The sequence below is a fragment of the Copidosoma floridanum genome, unplaced genomic scaffold (genome assembly GCF_036245765.1).
Source record: "Copidosoma floridanum isolate Cflo_tuat_1 unplaced genomic scaffold, Cflo_Japanese_pri ptg000019l, whole genome shotgun sequence".
NCBI classification, from domain to species: Eukaryota; Metazoa; Arthropoda; class Insecta; order Hymenoptera; family Encyrtidae; genus Copidosoma; species Copidosoma floridanum.
Genome location: NW_028321896.1, coordinates 17,444,138 through 17,466,106, shown reverse-complemented (window position 1 = coordinate 17,466,106; position 21,969 = coordinate 17,444,138). Strand labels below are relative to the sequence as shown.

Below are 21,969 nucleotides of genomic sequence, written 5' to 3'. Positions count from 1 at the left end.
GATTCATCTTTGACAATCAAAACCCTACTGTGCTTGCATGAAACGTTTCTTTTTTTTTCATAATAAAAGTCTACCATTGTTTTATTGGCTCTCTGCGGGTGCTTCGGTCTTGCTTATTATTGAAGTTGTATTTTATTTCTCTACTCCTCAGTTATTATTTTCTCAATCTCAAATGTTAATTTACTTTTGTAAGCCGATCTGTATACTTGTACGCTTTTGCATACTCTGTAAAATAAATTGTTTGAAACCACATGTTTTTACACCACGTGGTTCAATAAATGTTACTCTTACTTGTACAAAAAATATTTTGAGATTAGAACACCGACACACTTTTCCCTTGGTGATAATTCTCCGGTGAGCAAAAAAGAAATCGAAAATAGAGAATTTTCTTTGCAAGCAAAAGACATCCATCCCGGTATACATACAAGGGAAACACACCAGCTCTCGCTCCTAATTACCCAGAGCTCAATCAGGCAGTGATCAAACATCCATTCACCGCATGGTCCCCCCCCCCATTCATTTCTGTCACCCACTCCCACACAGTCGAAGCGGACTACACATATATATATACCGTCGCACACCAACACCGCACCCAATATACTCTAATGCTCCTACACGATGATTACGTCCTCGCACCAACGCGGCTCTATTTTTCCCCTCCGGCGTAATGCAACGCGCAAAAAAAGCCACGCACATCTCGTCAGACACTGTCGACTCCACCTAGACGGTCTATCCTGTCCCATTTGCAATTACGCGGTCTCTGTCGTCCTTCGACTGTTCCATCGATCACGTAACGATCCGTCCCGCATTCACCTGCCGTGCAGTGTTGCAACATAGAGAACAAAAAAACAAAAAAAAGACAAATACAGAATCGACGCGTATGTACCAAACAATCAACCAAGCCCGAGCGATGGAAGGACGTCGATACCGATCACGAACCGAGACCAAAGAGATATCACCCGCATTGTTCCCCAGTCGGTGATTTTCGAAGAGCAGCAATCATTGTTTTCTGCCCTGGCATTGTTTTAATAAATACCCCATTGTCCACCCCCACCCCACCCCCTTTGCTTATCGCCGACGCACTTGGCTTGTTAGCCCCGCTCGATTCGTTTCGCCGTTATCGGCAGGCCCCTTGCTTATTCTTTCTCGGTTCACCCCTCGACCGCGAGGGGTAGATTAACATCTGCGCGGGTATACCAGCTGCTCGCACGTGCGAGGAGCCGAATTATCGTTGGGTACGCTCTAACATACAGATCTCGGGATGCCATTCATGCGGAGGAGTGTTGTCTTTGTGGTATCGGTGCAGCACTTGGTCGGAACGATAAGGGGGTGGTGTATATTCAACTCCCGACCGATGGCAATTAGTAGGATAATCGTGATGCGCGTTAAATCGGTGCTGCGCTACACACGGAGCTTGATGGTTATGGATGTTACTAGAGATTTTGAAAAGACAATGTCACCGGTGGGTTTCTTCCCTCCTCCCCTCGAATGATCGATCGAATGGTCCTTTGGAAGTGGGGGGTTGGGCTGATTTCGCGCGTACACGGTACAGCGTATTAAATTTTAATTAACAGAACGATTAATCTCTCGAATTCGCTTCTCTCCCCTTCATTAATCTTTCGTTATGTCAGGAGCGCCCCGGCTGTATATATTTCTTTTTTCGGAGCAAAATACAGAGATATACATCTTCCTTGCGTTGATCCAACGTTGAATGAAGGAAAAAAATACGCGTCTCTCTTCTCAAAAAAAAAAAAAAAAAAAAAAAAAAAAAAAGCAGATTATTCAGTGCAAATCTGTGGACGTCGAACCAAGTCACCACCCGTCCGAGAGCGAAGCGTCCAACCCCCCCGGGTGTACGCATCGTTGTATCGGATGACGAAAAAAAAAAAAAAAAATAGTTTGGTACATGGCAGTGCATCAGTATCGTGTAAATAATCCCCGGGTCGGTTAATTGAAATTCTACCCACTAACGATACACTGCGCTGCGGAATAGTCGTGTATATACGTACAGAGGGAGTAATGCCACGTGATGGCTCGTGATTGATGCTGCGTGGGAGAGCCGAATACGCGTAGCTACGCGCGCAAGTAAGTGGCAAACAGGTATACATATATATAGGGGGGGTGCAGGGAGAGGTCGAGAGGATGAGCCAGGGTGTATACGTAGAGAGCGAGCCAGTCGAGGAGCCGAGGCAAGCAGAGCCGGTCTCGAGTGTCTTGTCAATATGTATAGTGTCATCGATGTCCCTCCGACGAACGAACCCCTCCTCCCTCCCCTTCTACACTCCACTGTGCTCTTGAAGCTCTGCTTTGCATCGCCGGCACTGGTATATATATATATATACGGGCGCCCGGCCACCTCTCGTCCCTCTCGTGCGACCGGGATTACACGCGTACATACTGGTCGCTAAATAATTCACTGCCGATCTTCCGTGCCACACCGCTGCAATGACCTCGGCTCCTCCAGGGTTTCACCCTCTCGCGTTCCTCTTTCGCGGCGACCGCTGTAAAACACCGATTTACGATCACGAGCCCTCCGATGGGTTTGATTCGCTCAAGGGTAACAGGGGGTGGATCGGGTTTTTAACGCTATTAATACGCACCCACACGGGATTAGGGACTCGAGGAAAACTCATCAATTTTTATCGGAGGCCATCGGTTTTACCTCGGGTAGACCCACGAGTTGTATACAGGTGCGCGATTCCGCTTAATGTGCCGATAGCAATGAATGTAGTGGTGGGATTTAAAGGGGGGAAAAAAAAACAGTATAGCAAACACACTCGGGGCATGAAGAAAAAACAAAAAGGCTCTTGGATGAATTAGGCCCCCGACGAGCATATCAGACGGAGCGCATATCACTATTTGCCAAAGAAATTGAATAGCCGGGCAAAGACAGGCGGGGAGGGGGGGAGCTTTCACGGGAGTCGTCGCGTAGGCTCCCCTGGACGCGCATTCAATCAGCGATCCCGAGCCCTTTTCCACTCCCGTGTACAAACACACGCTCGCGCAGTCGTCCTCTTTTCAAAACCCCGCGACTGTAGCTCTGCAATTAATAATGTCGCGATGAATGCCGGAAATGCCCTTTCAGTCCTTTCCTCGCTGGGGATGAAAAAAGAGAAAAGTCTATGTGCATCGGGGGGAAGAAAAAAAAAAAAATCTGCCTTTCGCGTCACATGGATGCAAATATACTTGGCGAGGCGTTGGGCGCTAATTATGCTCGGCCACGTGCGCTAACGAGCTCCAAGTAAAAATTTCAAACAAGACGCGCCCCCTCTCCCCGCGAAAAGACGCCGGCAAAGGAGGAAAAAAAAGGCCCGATCCTTGTGTATTGTATATATAGCGCCGAGTTCTTAATTATGACACCTTCGCTCCAGCTGTGTAAATGTACAACGAAATGAAAAAAAAGAAAAGGGGGACTCCCTCGAGAAGACGCTGATTTTTAGAGACGCCTTTTTTTTACGGTGCAGGTGTTCGTGCGTTGGAAATTACGTTCGTTACAAGGGGGTTTTTGCTTGTCGAGTTTTTTTAATGAAACTCGTTCGTTGCGAGCTGAAAGTGTATTTAAAATCAACTGAAATTACTTGAAAAATGTATCTCGGTGCAACACAATGCGTTTGACGGGCAGAGATTGGCTTTTTAATGGAAAGGGGGAAAGACTGAACAGTTGTGTTAGCACATAATCATAAAATTGATTTTGTACAATGCGCAGTCGAAACTTTCGTCATTATCGATACGCAGTTTGCATCAGAGTGCATTTACCGATGTAAAGTCGATTAAGTGTTTTGCTATACTGGTCAAAAATTTAAAAATTGCGTCAACGGCTGCAACGATTAGATCGAGGCTTTGTGGGCAGGAGCAAAGGGTACATATACAGGCGCATTGTTAATTACGCCTTTGCCAGTCGTGTCTTCCCTCGGTCCTTTTTTTACCACCCTTCCATAGGCTCCGCTTTTTCTCAAAAAGAAGAGAAGGAAATCCCTCCGCGCGCCGCTTATCCCTCGCCAAACTCCTCGCCGCGTGACTATACGTAAAACAAAAAAAAAAATGATGAATAGTATAGGTATACACATACGTGGAATGCAGTTCCGGAAGTCTCGGGGCCTTTTCCGGCTTGAAGGGAGCACTCGGGCAGTTATCAGTTGTAAATCGTCATTACGCGCCGGTGGCGGAGGCAATCGTCGGCCCATTCAGCCCCCTGGTTTTCAAAAGCCCATCCTCCCCCCCACATCCGTGAGCCCTGCAAGTGGAGTATAGTTCAGTCGTTCCGAAGACGCCCCCCCTTCCTCAAAAGGGGAAATAAAGAAACCGCTATCTGTATAGATGCTACTGAGTTTGTGGGTGCAGTGGGAGGGTGGAGGGGGTGAAAGGTGCTTTTTCATGTTGGCGCTTACGGCCGTTGGTTTTGCGAAAGAGAGAACGATGGAGGGAAGAAAAAAACGAGGCAAACGGGGAAGGGATCGCTCCACACACGTTTGATTTTCGCGCCCCTTTAAGTGTATCGTGGACTTTCGAAAGGGGCTCCATTCAATTTAAAATTTAAAGCCCGGGAGGGTGCGTGTATCGCGTGGGAAAGCTTTCATCGCGTTTTTCTTCTTTTTCCTTTTCCCAAAATTGTAAAACGAGCCATTAAGATATATTTTTTTTTTTTTTCATTGAATTCGTACAATGGTTCTTGGACGAATGCTGCTATTGGCAAAATGTTGATCGAAGACAAAGTTGTATTTTAACAAGCATTTAAACCCGTCGCGGTACGCATCGAGCGCAAAATACACCACAACCTCACCCTCGACGACGCGCAGACGATGCACGTAACTTTGGCCAGATAGTTGGGTCCAGCTACCGTACACTCTACAGCTGGTAGTAACGTAACACCCCCAGGGTAATAACAAATTATTGCCCAAGCGCGCACGTGCCTGCAGATATCCTATCCCTCCGCTACAAGCGCGTCTTGGAGTCACTTCCCTCTCACTCGTGTATGTGTCGTACAAGGACACGATACGCGAACCTCCCACAATATATATACGCGCAAGTGACAAAAGAGTCGCATTCGCGAGATGGAAATAAGTATATATATATATATATATGCGACGTAGGGTGAAAGACTCTTTTCAAGGAAGGTTATAATTGCCAGAAAAAATAAACGATCGCCCCTTCTCTCTCCTTCCTTCGCGCTGGCTATTCACCGAGCTCGCGGACTCTTTTTCTCCCCTCTCCAAGCCCCCGACTGGCATTCCCTTGCACGCGGTGGTGTGTGAGCGCCACTCGAGTGCCTCGCGGGTCAACGAATTCGCAATTATATACGATCTTTCAGCTCCTCCTCGGAGACGGCTGTCTCGGCTTACTCTGCGTGGGCGTTTGCTTCTCTTTATGATATTCTCTTTTTTTTTCTCTCTCTCTCTATGCTCCGCGACACAATAGTGATCGGCGTAGTTAGGTTCGCGTGTACGGTTGCACTTCGTGTACGCCGAGGAGTGATTTTGATCGATACCTGTGGCGTGGAAACGAGTCCGTGACATACATACATACGCGCTACACCTCCGGCCTGGTGCTGCGGTGTAATTTATTTGCGGTGCGCGTTTTTTCTTCTCTTTCGTGTTTGTCCCTGCGCTCGGCTCCCTATGGCGGAACGTATAATTTACTGGCTACTGTCGCCGCTGCTGCTGGAAAAATCGAGTGCGAAGAGAGAACCGGACCGATAAATCGAGTTATCGGAGCTCGTCATGCATCGGTATACGATGAAATTTTCGCGAAACTGCAAATGCGCGGGATTGAAAAGTTATACCTTTTTTTTTTTTTTTTTTTTTTTTTTCTTTACTCCGCGTTGAAGGGATTTTCATTTTCGTGTTGTTGTTTTTACTTTTTGCCAATTAAAATCGGGATTCGTTATCACTGCGATCCGACCAGCTTTGCGTTTTCAAAGGATTTTCCGATACGCTTTGTATATGCGGTGGCCCTTTGATACGGGAAAAAAGTTTGCCGTGGATGCGGATTCAGTTGAAAGCCATGCGTATATGCAGATAGAGCAAATGTGGTGTTCCCCGGATGTATGCACTTTTTTTCATTAATCTACAGAAAAAATTGCCAAGAAAAGTAAGTGCTGAAAAGGTGAAAAAGTTGCTGTAGAAAAAATTTAATTTCAGTTGTTCCGATGGGATGAAAAATCTTCAGTACACGTTATCGACTCAATCAATTATTTCAACTTCATCGGAACTACAATTAAAGCTCATGTAAGGCTCTTTCGATTGCTTTCGAATGTACCCCAACTTTTTCACGCACATTTTTCCAGATTGAACTACCCATCTCACGATCGTTCGTGGAACGCGTGAATTTTTCAATTGCGGCCTACAAAAAGCCCGCGATGCCCATCCAAAGGTTGAAAAAAATCTAGATCCAAATACGCCTAGAGAAACAAAAAAAAAGTTTCATATCAAATGGAAAGATGTACGGGTGAAAAAAAAAAAAAGAAAAAAAAGTTACAACCCCACCCACGGAACCAGAGGAAACAGAAAGAGCGGGTCCCGGTATCGATATAAATATTGCACCCCCCGCGCGTGTATTGAACCTCCGCGTTGTTGTGAGCTCGCATTGTCCGCGCGTTTGAAGGGCCCGGCATTGTTTTCACGCTGGCATTGTGTCGCCTCCTCCCTTTTTCTCCTCCGGCCTCGTCAAAGTAGCGTAAACGCAGCGTGCGCTTGTGCATACGTCGATCACCCCCCACCGCCTCTTTTTTTTCAACCAGAACCCCCCCCCCTTTCAAATTCCACTGGATGTGTGTACTCATCCCTGTGTACACGCTTGATGGTTAGCAGTAAAATCGAGGAGCCATGGATAGGCCAATGTAAGAACTGGTACAACCAAACAAACGTGCTAATATAAAATATACAATGCACGCGTGATTTCAAGTTTATATAGCGTCGCGCTGTCTGTTCATCCCTTACACGTATGATACTGTACAGATACTGTATAGCTACGATACTTTTCGATCAAACTGCACGACGACGTTATCCACTTGCAAGTTCCATTGACTCTGCAGTGAGAGAGATGTTTCTTTTTTTTTTTTTTTTTCCATCATGGAGCATTTGATCGAATTTCCTTTTCGTATCGGTACGGTGGATTTTTCTTTCAATCCACCTTTGGGCTGTAATACTATAGCTTTTTTGCAGCACGAATGCAGTAATTATTGTTGCAAAGCAGTACGTATAGCGAACTAAAAAAAAAAAAAGTCCCTTAAAAAAGTAGCAAATAATAGCATCCGATGGCTTTTCCATTACCATCCTGACGAAGAGAGAAAATCAAGAAAAACCATCAAAGTGCGCGCAGTTAGAAAAACTCGGAGCCATCAGGGAGTAAAGAAAAACAAGGCTGGTGTACAATGTACGGAGGAAACGATGAAAAGTTGGCTCGAGCGATCCCCCCAAAGAGACTCGCACATCGGGATGAAATGTCATTACGATACTTCGGAAGGACGAGCTTGCTCCATCGTACATATATGTATACGTGCATCCAAGTGCATAAGTGAACGGCACATCAGTGCGTCGCTCGACTTTGCGCAAGTAAGAAAGAAACTCGAGTACAGGGCAAAAGTTCCTCTCTCTATCTCTATTCGCCCATCCCCCCAAGTCGACATCGAGCTTCCTTCCCCTCGAAAAGAAAAGCGCGCGCGCGTACCGCGAAAAATTACAAAAGAGAGATGGCGCAGGAAAGTCCAGCTCCACGGAACAACTTTGAGCCACGTATGTGCTCCCCCCCCCCCACCTACGCGCGCGTCACTCGCTCGTCTCGAGTAAACACTTTTTCATTCGCCAACCCCTAGCCGTCGGAGTTTCTTTTCCGCTGTACCTCGTGTGAGTCTCGGGGCAGGATTCAATTGTTCCCGAGCGAGACCGGCAATAATAACCCGAGAGAAAAACCCTATGGGCACTTTTTCCTCCCCTCCAAAAGAGCCGCCGAATTGTCCTCGTGGACCGTAAATCAGTCCCTTTCGATTTTTCCACCCCCTTCCCCCCCAGAGGTATACATCGATCCCCTCCTGGCGATATATATACCTACACCCCCATACGCAAACTTCGGGTCGTACCTGGGCGATTGGACGCGCGGAGATGAAAGGGAAAACTTTTTCTTTTGCGCTCGATCGCGGAAAAACTCGCGGTGGAAAAGGAAACCCCCAACCCTCTCGAACCCTTTTCCCTCCTCCCCCCCACAGACGGTACTATTTGCATGAAAGCGGTGAAAAGTCGGGACCACCAAGTTCCTCCTTTTCTTCTTCTTTTCCACCGATGCGCCGGTATCCTATACGTACGCGGTATATAGGGTCGTGATTGCAGTGCAGCGCGAAAATCGAGGGGCGTGTATAATGGCCCTGCTGACGCGGCGCCGTTACTATACATACCTACGTACCTTTCTTTTTTTTTTTTTCTCTTTCTTTCCTTCTTATCGATAAAAATGCTAAACTACCGAGCACTGCATCTTAGCTTTTATATACACTACATTTCGAAAGGGAGGGAGAGGGTGGCCGTGTCCCGGGAGTAAGGAAAAAGTCGGACCGCGGGGGATGCACGCGCGTGGACGTGCACCGAATCGAGGCCTCCTAAAATATATCGCACGTAGGGTACTCGGATAAGCGTATAAAACGAGTTTGCGCCGCAGAGACGGACGGGGCACGTTTTTTTTACGGGGCGCATCGCGACTTTTAACCGAATTACTGTGCTGTGTACCGTACACGCGCGAATATATGGGACGCTGATGTCTGTTATAATGCAGTTGAAGCGAGAGTAAGGGTAGAGACACGTGCCGCAAAAAATGTTGTTTTTTTTTTTTTTTTTTTGCATCGGCATTTCTCGAGGTGCAAGTAAAATATTTGCACTGCACTCGCAATGTATTGGAAAAAAAATGTACCTACAGCGCGAATAATGAAAAAAACAACTAGTCCGCCCGACTTCGTTCTTGAAGATATTTCGGTTGAACAACGCGCGGCGAGGGGCATGATAATTACTCGCTATTTCGTTCAATGTGAGAGTACATATAGGTAGTATGTATACCTACAAGTACCCGAGATGGAAACGCGAGTAGTTGTTTTGCGCGATGAAAGGCACCTCATATACGAATGCTGGGTAGTAGGGAAAATGGAAAGAAAGCATACACGTGTAGGGGCGCTTCCTGGCACACTTTTCCGAATTTTTTGTAGTACCGTTTTGTCCATTTTACAGTGGAAAAAACGGGGAAATTCCAAACAAGGGCGCGATTGTGTACAGAAAAAAAAGAGAGAAAATCCGAGCTCCATACGCGTGAACAACGATAAACGTATACGCTTTGGTGTACCTAAATATACATCCAGAGCTTATAACCCTTCCCTCGGACGACAACCACGTAATGACCTCAATGCACATATAATATAACCACTCCCGTATATAGAGGCTGCAGAACCGAAGCGGAAATATCAAGACGCGTCCCACGCGAGATTTATATGTATATATACATGAACACTCACTACAAGAGCTGAAGGCGCTGTAGGGGACGCTTTTAAACCTCTGTGCGCGTGTACGGCGCAAGGGTCAAGCCGGGAAGTCCCAGGTTTCCGTAAAAAGTCGCCACGCGTACGGATACAGGTTTTTTTTATGTGTCCGTATTTACCATCGGTGCCTTTTGCCCTTCTTCCCTCTGTGCCGTCGTACCCCTATCCACTCCCTTCCAGTCAGTCCCTCTCTCGTGACGCGAAATCCTGATTTAGCACTGCGCGTGACGGGATTGCATGTGTAGCTCTCGCACCTGCCCCTCCACCATTTATGGTGTGCCGTACGACACACACACATGGGCACGGAAAGGGAGAGGGACAGATAGAGTTCTCTCTCGTGTCAAATCGGATTTTAAGGCGAAGAGGAGATCGAGGGGTCCGGGGGAGGGGATATCCCAGTCTCGGGGGCTACATAATTCATGAGATGAATTATTTCGACTGGCACCATCGGTGCTGCTAATACCATCGCCCGAGAACCTATATGTATATATATACATCCGGCATCGATCGGCGTAAAACTATACAACTATAGGTGCGTGTGTGTGTCGCGCCGGTAGATAGCGCGTAAAAAGTGCCAACACTGGAGTAATTTTTGACGACCCGGCCAACCCCCCCTGGTACATCACGTATTGTTCGGGAATAGACGAAAGGAAACAGAAAAAAAAAAAAATGGCCCCAGCCTTGGGCTTTCACCTCACGTGCGAGTTTCTCCGTAGGGCCATTCATTGCTCGACTGCTACGATTTTTCTCGAGCTTCGGCCCGCAGCCCCCCACCGTTTTGAGCGAGTCAGCGTTTTCATCCGCTCCTCCCCTTGAGTTTCTCGAGGGATGGACTTTTTTATTTTCCTCTTTTTTCCGCCCAAATCTACTTTTTTTTTTTTTTTTTTACGCTTAATGCTCCTGAATGGAGGACTAATTGGAAACGGCGTGTTTCAGGATGGAAGCCGGCGGCGACGCTGGGACAGCAGGGCCCCGAGTTCGTGCTGGAGCCGCCGAGCACGCTCGTCTTCTCGAACACGACGGGCTCGCAGCTGAGCTGCTCGGCCCACGGCAGCCCGACGCCCCACGTCACCTGGATCACGAGTCCCGATCAGAGATCGGTCAGCGCCGTGCCGGGACTCAGGTGGGATATACATTTATTTACTTTATTCGAGCCACGTCTGGATCTCCGAGATGAGTAAATATATATATGTGTCAATTTCATAAGATGCAGCCTTTGACAATCCAGTCGACTCGATGATAAAGATAGACAATGATACAAACAGGTATATTAGACTTGGTAGCAATAGTAGCGTAAAATAGTAGGGTATCGAGTACAAAGGATGATATGTCATCGTAACGAAATATACTTTCCTGAAAACTACCTTCAGTTAAAACAGTTTGACAATCGCTTGCAACAACCATTTGAGCAAAAGGAATCGTTTCAGTCTCACTTGGTGGCTTTCGACACGTGTTTTAATGAACCGCGCGTTAATTAGCAGCAGTACTGTGATTTCTACTTTTGATTCGATCGATATTTCAATAGTTTCGAGGTGTAATTAGTGCGACCCAATTGACTCCGCATCATTGGCCAAAGAAAAAAAAACAAAAAAGAAAAAAAAGAAACGTACTTTCTTCTAATGTAGAACCAAGACTCGAGCGATCACGCGAAATCTCCATTGTAAATGAGCGGTAACTTTCCGAAAATACCGTAGCAGTCGTCATCCAAGGCGATCTTTCTTCCCACGCGCATACGTCCCCTTTCCCCCGCTTCGTCAACTCGGAGAACTTTTCAACTTTTCCTGCAGTCAACGGTGACTAGCTTCCTCTATTTCCCACGGCTCACTCGATTTAAAATAGATGAAGGTCGCCCGAAGATTTAACGGAGGAAGAGCCGCCCTGAAAGGCAATCTCGCGGCGGTCCGGGGCAGCCCGGTAGGGTTTTTCCAATTTCGAATTCACGAGCACTTTCCCGCGCCGCGGAAAATTCCGTCCGAGAGGTCAAGAAGCCCGGCTTTTCCTGAAACCCCCCCCCCCTACGTTTCGATTAAGCGGAGGAAATGGCCTCCCTCCCGCAGGTGCAGTGGCGACGGCGTGCCATCGAACTTCCGACTCTTGACTCTGTTCTCTATTTCTCCCTCCCGAGTGCCCCCTCCGCGAAGAGCCAAGTCAGTGATATCTCGCTGCTGCAACTCTCGACCGACCGCCGTTTATCAGATTCCCTTTGCACTGTACTTCCACTTTCGAGGAGATTCCGGCTGGTCCCTTTCCGCGAAATGAAATTTCTGATTCAGCCGAAAAAAGGAGAGGCACAGCTCGTTTTCGATCTTAAGAGCTCGTGTATCGCCGGACGCGAGGTTTTGCCGACGTGTACAATTCCTCTGTCGAAGCTTTGTATGTTTATTCGATCGCGAGTGTCGATTACTTCCGCCTTGGGAAACTTTATGGAGAAAAAAAAAAAAAAAAAAAACTGTTTTTTCTCGACGCGACGTAATAAGCCAAATAAAAGTTGGGGGTTTTGCGAGGAATATATAAAGGGGCTATGAGCATGTAAATCGGCGAGGGGCAAAGTTTCCCAACTCCCGACGGTGGTGGTTTCCAAAGGCGTATATAAACGCTTTAATCTGCCTCGGGAGCGCCGAGACTATTATTGCGCACAGCCCGCCTTATTACTTTCCCTTTCCTTCCTCCGTGGGAGGGGGTATATACCGCGGTGAGCGGGAGTAGCTGTTTTGTCCTAATCGAAATGATCGTTCGAAGCTCATCGCTTTGCATGATGGGCTGTAAACGGCAGGGCTCGGGAATTCCCTTTGTGTATATACACGTGTACACCCCCGGAAGGTTAATCTGTTGATTCTCCCACTCCCGTTTTCACCGCCGGCTTTCTTATCTGCCACCGGGGGATCCTCGGGGATTATACCGGCGTTTATATGAGGGACGCGTCAACTTGGGAGTAACTGACGGCACGTAGGACTTTGGGTGTCCATCAATTGAAATTATAGTCAAGTTGATTGATGTTGAGCGACCGTCAAATATTTCGTGATGCATCTATTCGTTTGTTTATCAAATTATTTACGGTGCAACAATACGAATTACTGTACCTACTATCTCGAAAAAAAAAAAAAAAAAAAAAAAAATGATAGTAACCCCGAAAGTGGAACGGAAAAAATTAGGGAAGAAAATTCCCTTTCCCAAAGTTGCAGTGGTCGGGGCAATCCGCGCGATCCTAAGCTCCGGCCGTGCAGTTACACAAAGCCCACTCTCCCTCTCTGCATCGTAAAATTGGTTTTCCGATACAAGCCGGGTGTGAAACTTTTCCATTTCGCCGTTACGGTCCGTCCGCGGTGGGAAACTCGTGAAAGTGGGCACAAAGTCGCTAAAAGAGATGGAAGTACACGCGCACACGGTTACGCGGGAAAAAGCACAAAGGAACAATCGCGGGCTGTGGGAGAGAGCGGGGGAATGGTCAATCGAGATTTCGACGCCAGAGAAAGGAGTTTTCCACGAAATAAGGTAAAAAGATTCTCTTTTCCAACGCTTCAATTTACGATTTCCATCATCTCCCAGCGCGCGACTCTATGTATGTACAGTAGGTGTGCCAGGACTATTTTTCTAAGAGTCCTTGGGGGTGTGTCCCGTGGTACTGGCTTGCCGTCCCATTATCGGAACGTCTTCTTTTCTCTTTATCGAGCGCTATGGCATTGTTATTTCGGAAGCGCCACACATGACGGTGCTTTTGTTAATTGACAGGCGGTACGCGTACCGCGTGCAAATGATCCTTGTTCTCCCTTTTTTTTGAGTGACGATCTCTGGGTCTCTTTATGTGGTGGCTGGGGGAAGAGTTTTAACAGAGTCACAAATGTTCGCACTGCCGTTGCGTGCGCAGGTATAGCAGTCAGTAGTACAAGTAAATGTATGGTCGGACCACGGGGGTTCTCCGTTTTCCTCACTCAGTCAGTAGTATGAGTAAACGTACGGTCAGGCGATGCGTACTTTTATTTTTTAAATTATTTTCCGTGGCGAGTACAAGAAGAATTGGTTGTGTACAGGCGGCCAGTAGTACGAGTAAATGTATGGTCGGACGGCAAGTATTATCTTTTCTTCGCATCGAAAAATGGGGAAGAAAAAGATGGGAAAACCCCCACTTTTGGTGCATCCTCGCGATTTCCCCAAGCGCGGCAACTCAATGGCGCATAATAAAGAGGTATAACACTGAGTAGCAAAGTGCCGCTCCAACAACCCGAGCTTCTTCATTTTCTCCCGACTCATCTTCCATACACGCGCGCGCGACTTCCGGATACCTCCGTTTGCACCACCAAGTTGGGCCCGAAGAGAAAATTTCCCGACATCCCCCGACAGATGACGATAGAGAGATGGATCCATCCGCGTTGGGCTCCCCATCGATAAAGATGACGACGATGTAACAAGAGAGCACGAGGGAGCCGCGAAATACAAAGCCACGGTAACTCTTTCCTCCCGGACATTTCTCGGGCTGGTGGGCGCTAGCGCGTGAACTCGCGGCAAAGATCGATGGATGCCCCTTCTCGCCCACACACGCTTGGGAGGGGGGGTGTCGAGGAAACCGGCCATTAATCTTCGTTGGCTCGCCTAAAGCGCGTCCGTACACACACGCGCGCGTATCCTTTTCGATACGTATATACAGAAGGCAAAGACGACGACGTCTGTCGGCGGTCGAGTTAAGGTCTCCCGCGCGTCTGTTTCAATTTTTATCCCCCCCGCCATAAGTATACGTGCTGGCTCCGTATATGTATACTCTAGTTTCCGCCCGTTTGTGCAGACAACGGGGTAATTTCGACTAATCGGCCAGCCGCTCGAGACTAGTCACAACTGATTCGCGTAATGCAGTTGTGGTGTTTTTGATACTTATATTATATTCTCGACCCTCGGCTGTACAATTAGCGCTTACTTTTCATTTAAGTTATCTGTTTTCTTTTCAGCCCTATATATACGCGCATCTTATGACGGGAAATGAGAAGAAAAAAAAAAACTCACGAGACATCGACGGCTTCGCGAGGTATATCGCACGGCTCGTTATGTTATAATCGCGTCGAGGCCGAGGAGCTTTTTTAACGCTCGGCTGATCACTCGAGCGAACGATTTTTTATTGTACATGTATACACCGTGTGGTGTACGGATGTTGGCCGAGGAGTGGCGCGGGGAAGGACGAGATAGTCTACTTAGCGAGGGATCGAGCTAGTAGTCACGCGCCGTGAATTCCAGGGATGACATTGGCGCTTCCTCAATCCCTCCCTGTTCTGCGAACACGGACGAGGAGACACGAATTTCTCGCATTTCTCCGACTGTCGACGCGATCCTTTTATTTTCCTGTCCCTTTTCTCCTAGAGAGGGGGAGGGAAAGAAGGGGAGAAAAATACATGGTATCCGCATTGGATCTTCGACATCTCCGCAACTGCGTAGTTGTAGACAATAATTTGTTGCTCGCACCTGCCGATACACGGTATTGTCAGCGTGTATGCGCTAAAGAACCGTAAACTTACCTCGGCTCGATTTATCACACCTACCCCGAGCTCGAGAGATAATCTTTTAAGAAGACCTAAGCCAGAGTCTTAGCTGTGTCCTTCTTCCCTTTTGCCGCTTAAGAAGTTGTCGGGGTGGATGAGCGCGCTGACGACGGGTCTGAGCTTGCGGTCGGGGGAAAAAAGAAAAAGATAATTCGCAGAGGCATCGACTCGACGCTTTCTCCAAGACCTTCAACGAAATCATCCCCTTTTGGATTGAAAAAAAAAAAAATAAATAAATACGAAGCACAGGGTGGAGTAAAGTAGCTTCATCACCGGTAAAATTTAAGGTATTATGCTGCAGGTAGCAGAGAGACAAGCAAATTGTTTCGCAACGGCGCATATGCACTTAACGGTATATGTCCAAGAGTTGACGGGTGAAAAAGTACATAAGTAAAATTTGAAAGCACCCCAAACGGAGGTACAGCGGATGGTTGTTCTCATTATTATTATTTGGTTTTTTTTGTTTTTGTTGTGTTTCAGGCAACTGCTGGGCAATGGCACGTTGTACTTTCCGCCGTTCCGTGCCCAGGACTTTCGGGCGGAGATGCACAACGCCCGCTACAGATGCCGGGCGGCCAACTCGGTCGGCACGGTGCTCTCGCGAGAGGTCACCCTTCGAGCAGGTAATCAATGTCAATTTGTTCTGCTCCTTGCCCCCCCCCCCCGCTCCTCCAAACGGGCTTTTATTGAAAAGAAAAACCGAGCTTTTTTCCCCTCCTTCCGTTTTTCGCGCTACGCCCGAGTGATATTTTCACGCGACGCGTGCTCCGAAGCGACAGCCAGAGCGAAAGAGCATGTCGTCGTCGTAGTCGTCGATTTTAAAGGGAACTCTTTTTTTTTCCCTCATCGCGCGAATGGCTCCGAAAGAGCCTCCAAACCGGCTTTTTGCACCCTGTCCTGTTCGATACACGTATCTTTTTTACACATCCAATTTTTTTTTTCCAATTGAAAAGAAAAAAGGAATCGATTTTTCCCCACACGTAGGTACTTTCGATTAATTAATCCATCCTCTTTTTTTTTTTTTTGATACTCTTGGTAAAAAATACGTACGAAAGGCCCTTTCGATTATTAGCAGTGGTGATATATATGCAAAAAGAGGAAATGTAACATACGTACAACTGTATAATATATCAAGTGGCCTGAAAACACGTGCTCGAGTGGATTGCGTTCGCTCGATGGTATGTAAGTATGGCTCTCCCGAGTCTACTCCAAAGACTCACCTGCATCCAACGCACAACAACCACGACTACCTGCTTCTCCTGATCTGTTTAAATAATGTACGACGACAACAAGCCCGAATATATAATGTTTTATTAGCTATTTGTGCGCAGGAGGGATCTGTCACGTAAAAATGGACTTTTAATAGGTACATAGAAATCCTCTCGGTAAATTTGAGAGATTCCGCTTTGAGAATATCTAGCGACTCCCGAGCATTATTTCACAGCTATGCACATGCACCTTTGGGCACGCGAGCCTCGGACCATACACAAAGAGCATAGTGCTCAAAGACTAAGAATGGGGGGGGGAAGAAGAAGAGCAAAGCCGGGGGTAGTGGCGCCATCGAAAATCGACGAGAGCCGACGCATCGAGTATATACCCGAGCATACGGCACCACGTGCACTCCACTAGTACATGTGTATACATATGTAACAGAAGAGGATGGTGGTTTGGAGAGAAAGAGACGAAGATTGTGTGTGTGTGTGTGTGTAAGGTAGTGAAAGGGGAGCGGGAATTAACTCGGGCGCGCTGTAAATCCTTCGATTTTCGTGCCAATCGCAGTGCTCCGGATGATCCCGGGGGAGAGAGTAATCGCGCGAGCGAAGCAGCCGTGGGACCTTACTCCTCCGCCCCGAAGCGAGAGAGAGAAAGACACACGGTATATAAATGTATACATAGACGTACAGACCCCTGGCATAGCTGCTGCGAATTTTCGCTCCTTGTTTTTCCCCGGAGCGTGATCGGCGAGCGCACCACCTACTTAGGCCCCTTACCCTCGCCCTCCACCCCCACCTTTTCCGTTTCTCTTGACTACTCTTTTTTCCTTCATCCCCCTCCTTCACCTCGTTTACGTGTAAAATACCTACACCCGCAATAAGTGAGAGACGGGTATATTTATACATGTATGGGTCCTCCGACACGCACCGGCAAACTAATATCATCCGCAATCTCATGAGCGTAGGCCTCACTGTTAGAAAAATATGTATTAAATTTAATATTTATGTATTGGAAGCAAATTTCATAAACCAGTTTTGAGGTTTAAAAAAACAATATTTAAATTTAATAAATAGTTTATGAGTTTAATACCAATAGAATATCGTAATTTTAAGAACTATATCTATAAAATTAATAAAAAAGAGTATTAATTATTTAGGTATCAATATGTAAAAGTAATAATTATTTGTATAGTAGTTAAAAAACATATCTTTTAAAATAAAGATGTATGTGTTTAAAAAAAAATTATTAAAATATTATTAATATTCATAAAAAAAATTTCCTTACGTTTATTATTAATGTTTATTATTAGTGCAATTATGTTGATAGCTGTAAACGTATGGTCCTTGTACTATATATATATACGTAACAATTAGTTATAAGATTCGCATTTGATTATTTATAATAATAAGAAAGTACCTATTTCATGACTGAATCAGAAAAAAGGGGTGGATTAATATATGTGGTAGCGGGGTCTTGAACCCCTGATCTCTTGCGCCGTAGTCCAGTACCTTAGCAGCTCACCTAAACTTGAACGTGCGCGAGGAAGACAAAAACTTGTACATATATAATCTAGTCTCATTACTTTTAAAATTAATAACTGTATTGCAATCATTCCAAAGAGATATTGACAATTATGTTTTAATAATTACTACTTGAACACCAATGTTGCCAAAAGTTATTATGTTCATCCATAAACATATGAAAATCTGCTTAATGTTTAAATATTTTTTTTATTAATTTTTCTGTGTCTTCATATTTTTAAGTTAGTAAAAAATTAAAATTTATTAAATTTTACGTTCGAAGTATAGATATTTTTTAAAAATGTCAATAATCGGTAGCCAAATTTCATTTTCAGTTGAGTTTCATCGATTTTAATACATACTTTAATCAAGTTTCGATAAGTTCCTCTAAAAAATGTATAATATCCTGTATTAAATTATTTTAAGTAACTAAATTATAAAGATTGTGTTAGAAGTGGCTCTTAAATATCTCTTAAATTTAAGAACTTCTTTAATAATAAATAAAAATTTTGTATGAATGTTGAGAATCGGTAGCCAAATTTCATTTTCAGTTGAGTTTCATCGATTTTAATACATACTTTAATCAAGTTTCGATAAGTTCCTCTAAAAAATGTATAATATCCTGTATTAAATTATTTTAAGTAACTAAATTATAAAGATTGTGTTAGAAGTGGCTCTTAAATATCTCTAAAATTTAAGAACTTCTTTAATAATAAATAAAAATTTTGTATGAATGTTGAGAATCGGTAGCCAAATTTTATTTTCAGTTAAGTTTCATTGATTTAAATACATGCTTTTATCAACTTTCATAAGCTTCTCTAAAATATTTATAATATTGTATATTAAATTATTTTCAGTTACTAAATTATGAAAGGTAACCAAATTTTATTTTCAGTTAAGTTTTATTGATTTTATTACATGCTTTTATTAACTTTCATAAGCTTATCTAAAAAATTTACCATATTGTATATTAAATTATTTTCAGTTACTTGATTATAAAACTTAAGATACAAATGTCTCTGAAATATCTCTTAAATTTAAGAATTTTTCTAACAGTGATGGTTTCAATTTCTGGCTTTAACGAAGCGTCTTGCGGTATGATGTTGATCATAATTTTTGGAATAACCAAATTTATGGTAGACCCAGTATTTCATCAGTTCCACTATACTAAACACTTTTTAATGGAAAAAACCAGCGTATGAAGGCTGTAGAGTAACCAAAAAGTTAGTTTCTTCAGATTTAACACAATTACAAACGTGTCTAATGTGGGACAGAAACTCCCTGTAGTCTTTTTTATATCAATCATTGAAGAACAAAAAAATTGATTAGTTCAACGGAATAGGCGATAATTGTATTTTACAAAGCATCGATTGACAAAGCAAATTTAGAATTAACTCTCGTCTTTTGTTCGTACAAAGGTATTCAACTTAGTATGTTTTAAGATCGTTTTTCAATTGTTTTTCATCATTCGCTTTTGCGCGGTGTGAGGTTTAGTTTCGTGACGTTATCTCTCTGTGGGTCCAAGTGCTTTTAAGTTATAAAAAAAACTCTCCTTTTGTTTTTTACTTATCGGGGTACCCAAAAGTGCCAAATTCAAATTTTAAGCTACACATCTTTGGCTATGATAAAAATAGATACCCATACAAGCAAGGATTATTCGAAAAACTTATCAATAAAATTATCGTAGGATACGGGTAATTTGTATGGGATGGAGTGAAAAACCAAGTTTATTTATGTATAAATTCGAAATAAAATTTTATTTGACAGTGAAATCAAGTAAATAATTTGCGTTAACTGACATTTGTAATATTACAAACTATAACGACGAAAAATATATACCTAATATGTACAAATACCACGTATAAACTAATTATACACTATTTAGAAATTCTATTGACCATGATACAATCTACTTATAAACTAAATTACACTTAAAGATTTTAATGCTACGATACAGATTACATTTTTTTACATTTAAACGCTGTACATTCTTAATATTAGCAATAAACTTAAAATTAATATCACATGAAAAAGCTACTTCACTTTAACACATTCGTCAACTATCTTTTATGATTTTTTATATATTAATGTCTCCCTTGGCCTAAGAATTTGTTTGTTCGACTATAGGCACTGGTAACTGTATTCAACAGCCTGATTATTGGCTAAAAGTACATTTTTTTTTATAACTATTTTCGAGCTCAAAGATATTTTTCTTTGATTGTCTCAACTCAATTTATAACTACTTAGTCCCATGGATAAAAGCACAAGAAAAAATAAAACAGCCCTGATACGTGTCCCTGGGTGCAGCGGCATCCAAAACCAAACGTAACTTTCTTCTTCAACAACGGATCTCAAGTGCCTAGTCACAATGGGCACCCTAGGTTACGCTGGAGGACGATAAAGGGACAGGGATGGCCGCAGTGGCCAGTTCGCGCCTACCCTAAAATTTAGGGTGAACGGGCCTCGAGTGGCGGCGTCGGGGAGGCAGAGGTGGTGGCGTCTCCGGCCACGTTTGCTTGTGCTCGTCATCTTCATTGTCACCGATTATGCTACTGCCTCTTTTACTGTTTTCGCTGCCTATTCGCAGCCTGGCGTCCTGCTGCGACGATCTCTTGTAGTCCACTATGATCTCCGTGAATTTTATGAGCCTCCACCGGTACAAGACCTCCTCCTTAGGGTTCTCGGCTTCTTGGAGCTTGACAGCCGAGTCCTCGGAGCTCACCAGCGATTCGGGCACAAAGATCTCGCCGTCTGAGAGCGTCAGCCCAGAGTTCCTCGATAAGGACATGTAATCCTTGCACGGAGGTTCCGTTAAATGAAGGTTGTCCAGGGAAATCCCATCAGCTACAATAAAACGAGAGAAAAAACGATTAAAAACCAATTGTTACGAAGTCATTGGTGGATGTGAAGGAAAGTTTGGTGCTCACAGTGTAGAATGTCGGTGCTGTCCTCGGCTCCGCTGTCACTTCGCTCCTCGCCGAAAAGCAGGTCGACCCCTTCGCCAAACAGGACCTCGTAATGCCGGATGAGCATCTCCGCGAGGACAGGAATCGCCCGGCTCTGGTTGACCGAAGGACTCTCGGACCAAAGCAGACTCGGTCCACAGCACACGCCCAGATTACTCGCGCACATGAGGTTGTGCTCCGAGCGCTGGGCTATGCGGTGCAGCACGCGGATTAGATGCGACAGCAGCGTGTAATTTTCTCTCGGTAGACGGTCCAGAATGCTACAAACCAAACGAATGATAAATATATGCACAATCATACATGATGAGGTAGCTCCATTGCGGTAAAAATCATGGGTCGTACCTTTTGATCGTCTTGATGGGGTCCGGAGACTCGAGACTAGCCATCCACAGGGAAAAGAGGTGGGAAGTGAGAAGGGGGTCGGGCAGGGATCTCAAAAAGTCCTTAAGTAGAGCGGCCACTGCGAAGACGGGCGCATCCTCGAGGCAGCTGGTGTCACCCAAGGACTCGATCTGGTCCCTGAGCTCCCGGACAACCCTCAAGTTGGCAGACTTGCGGAAGATGCCTTGGGTGGAAGGGCCCTTGGCGAGGAGCTGCTGCAGCATGACGAGGACCGGCTTTGGCAGGCCGTTCTCGTCGAGCCGCGCCAGATTTACGCCAAAGACGCGATGACTCGGGGAGGAAGACCTTCGCAAAAGACCCCATAACCGGGATTTGTGCGACTTGGCGTCACCATTGACCGACGCCAGATTTTGCGCGTCGGTTCCCACGTTCTTCTCGTACTTGGCAAGTCTCCGAACCTGAAAGGCAAAACGTTTGAGGTTTTCGTTAATCGTTATTTTTTGATTGGCCGCAGAAAGACAACTACATTTTTATAACTGTATATATCAAGAACTCTTAATTGTCGCTTGTGTCGGGGCAACATTACTCGTTTGATGAAAAGAAAAAGGGCCCTTCCCGGTTTTCCGAAACTGTAATCACCGAAATTCCGAATGTAATATGCGTCATGCACACGAGCCGGGAAATTTAACTTTCTTGGTTTCTTTTCCCTGCTTCAAGTACACGTAGCACCTGTCGTTCGGTCCCAGGGGAAAGATTTGACTTCAACGCGCCGGTTTCCTCGACTCGAAATGATACATTTTTCCGAGAGCTTATCTTATCTTTACTTTCTTAAAGAGATAATCGCACATGCGCCGAATTCAACCAATTGTTCGTACACCCACGAGGAAAAATTAATG

General features: G+C 45.0%; 1 protein-coding gene across 1 annotated transcript in view; it reads left to right on the top strand.

The window, feature by feature from the left end:
* Dscam3 (Down syndrome cell adhesion molecule 3) overlaps window positions 1-21,969 on the top strand; it is a 117,659-nt gene that overhangs the window by 67,284 nt on the left and 28,406 nt on the right. Inside the window, exons 4-5 of the mRNA XM_089592983.1 lie at window positions 10,445-10,631; window positions 15,511-15,653. Of these exons, the coding sequence (XP_089449109.1) occupies window positions 10,445-10,631; window positions 15,511-15,653 (330 nt within the window). The remainder of the gene's footprint in view (window positions 1-10,444; window positions 10,632-15,510; window positions 15,654-21,969) is intronic.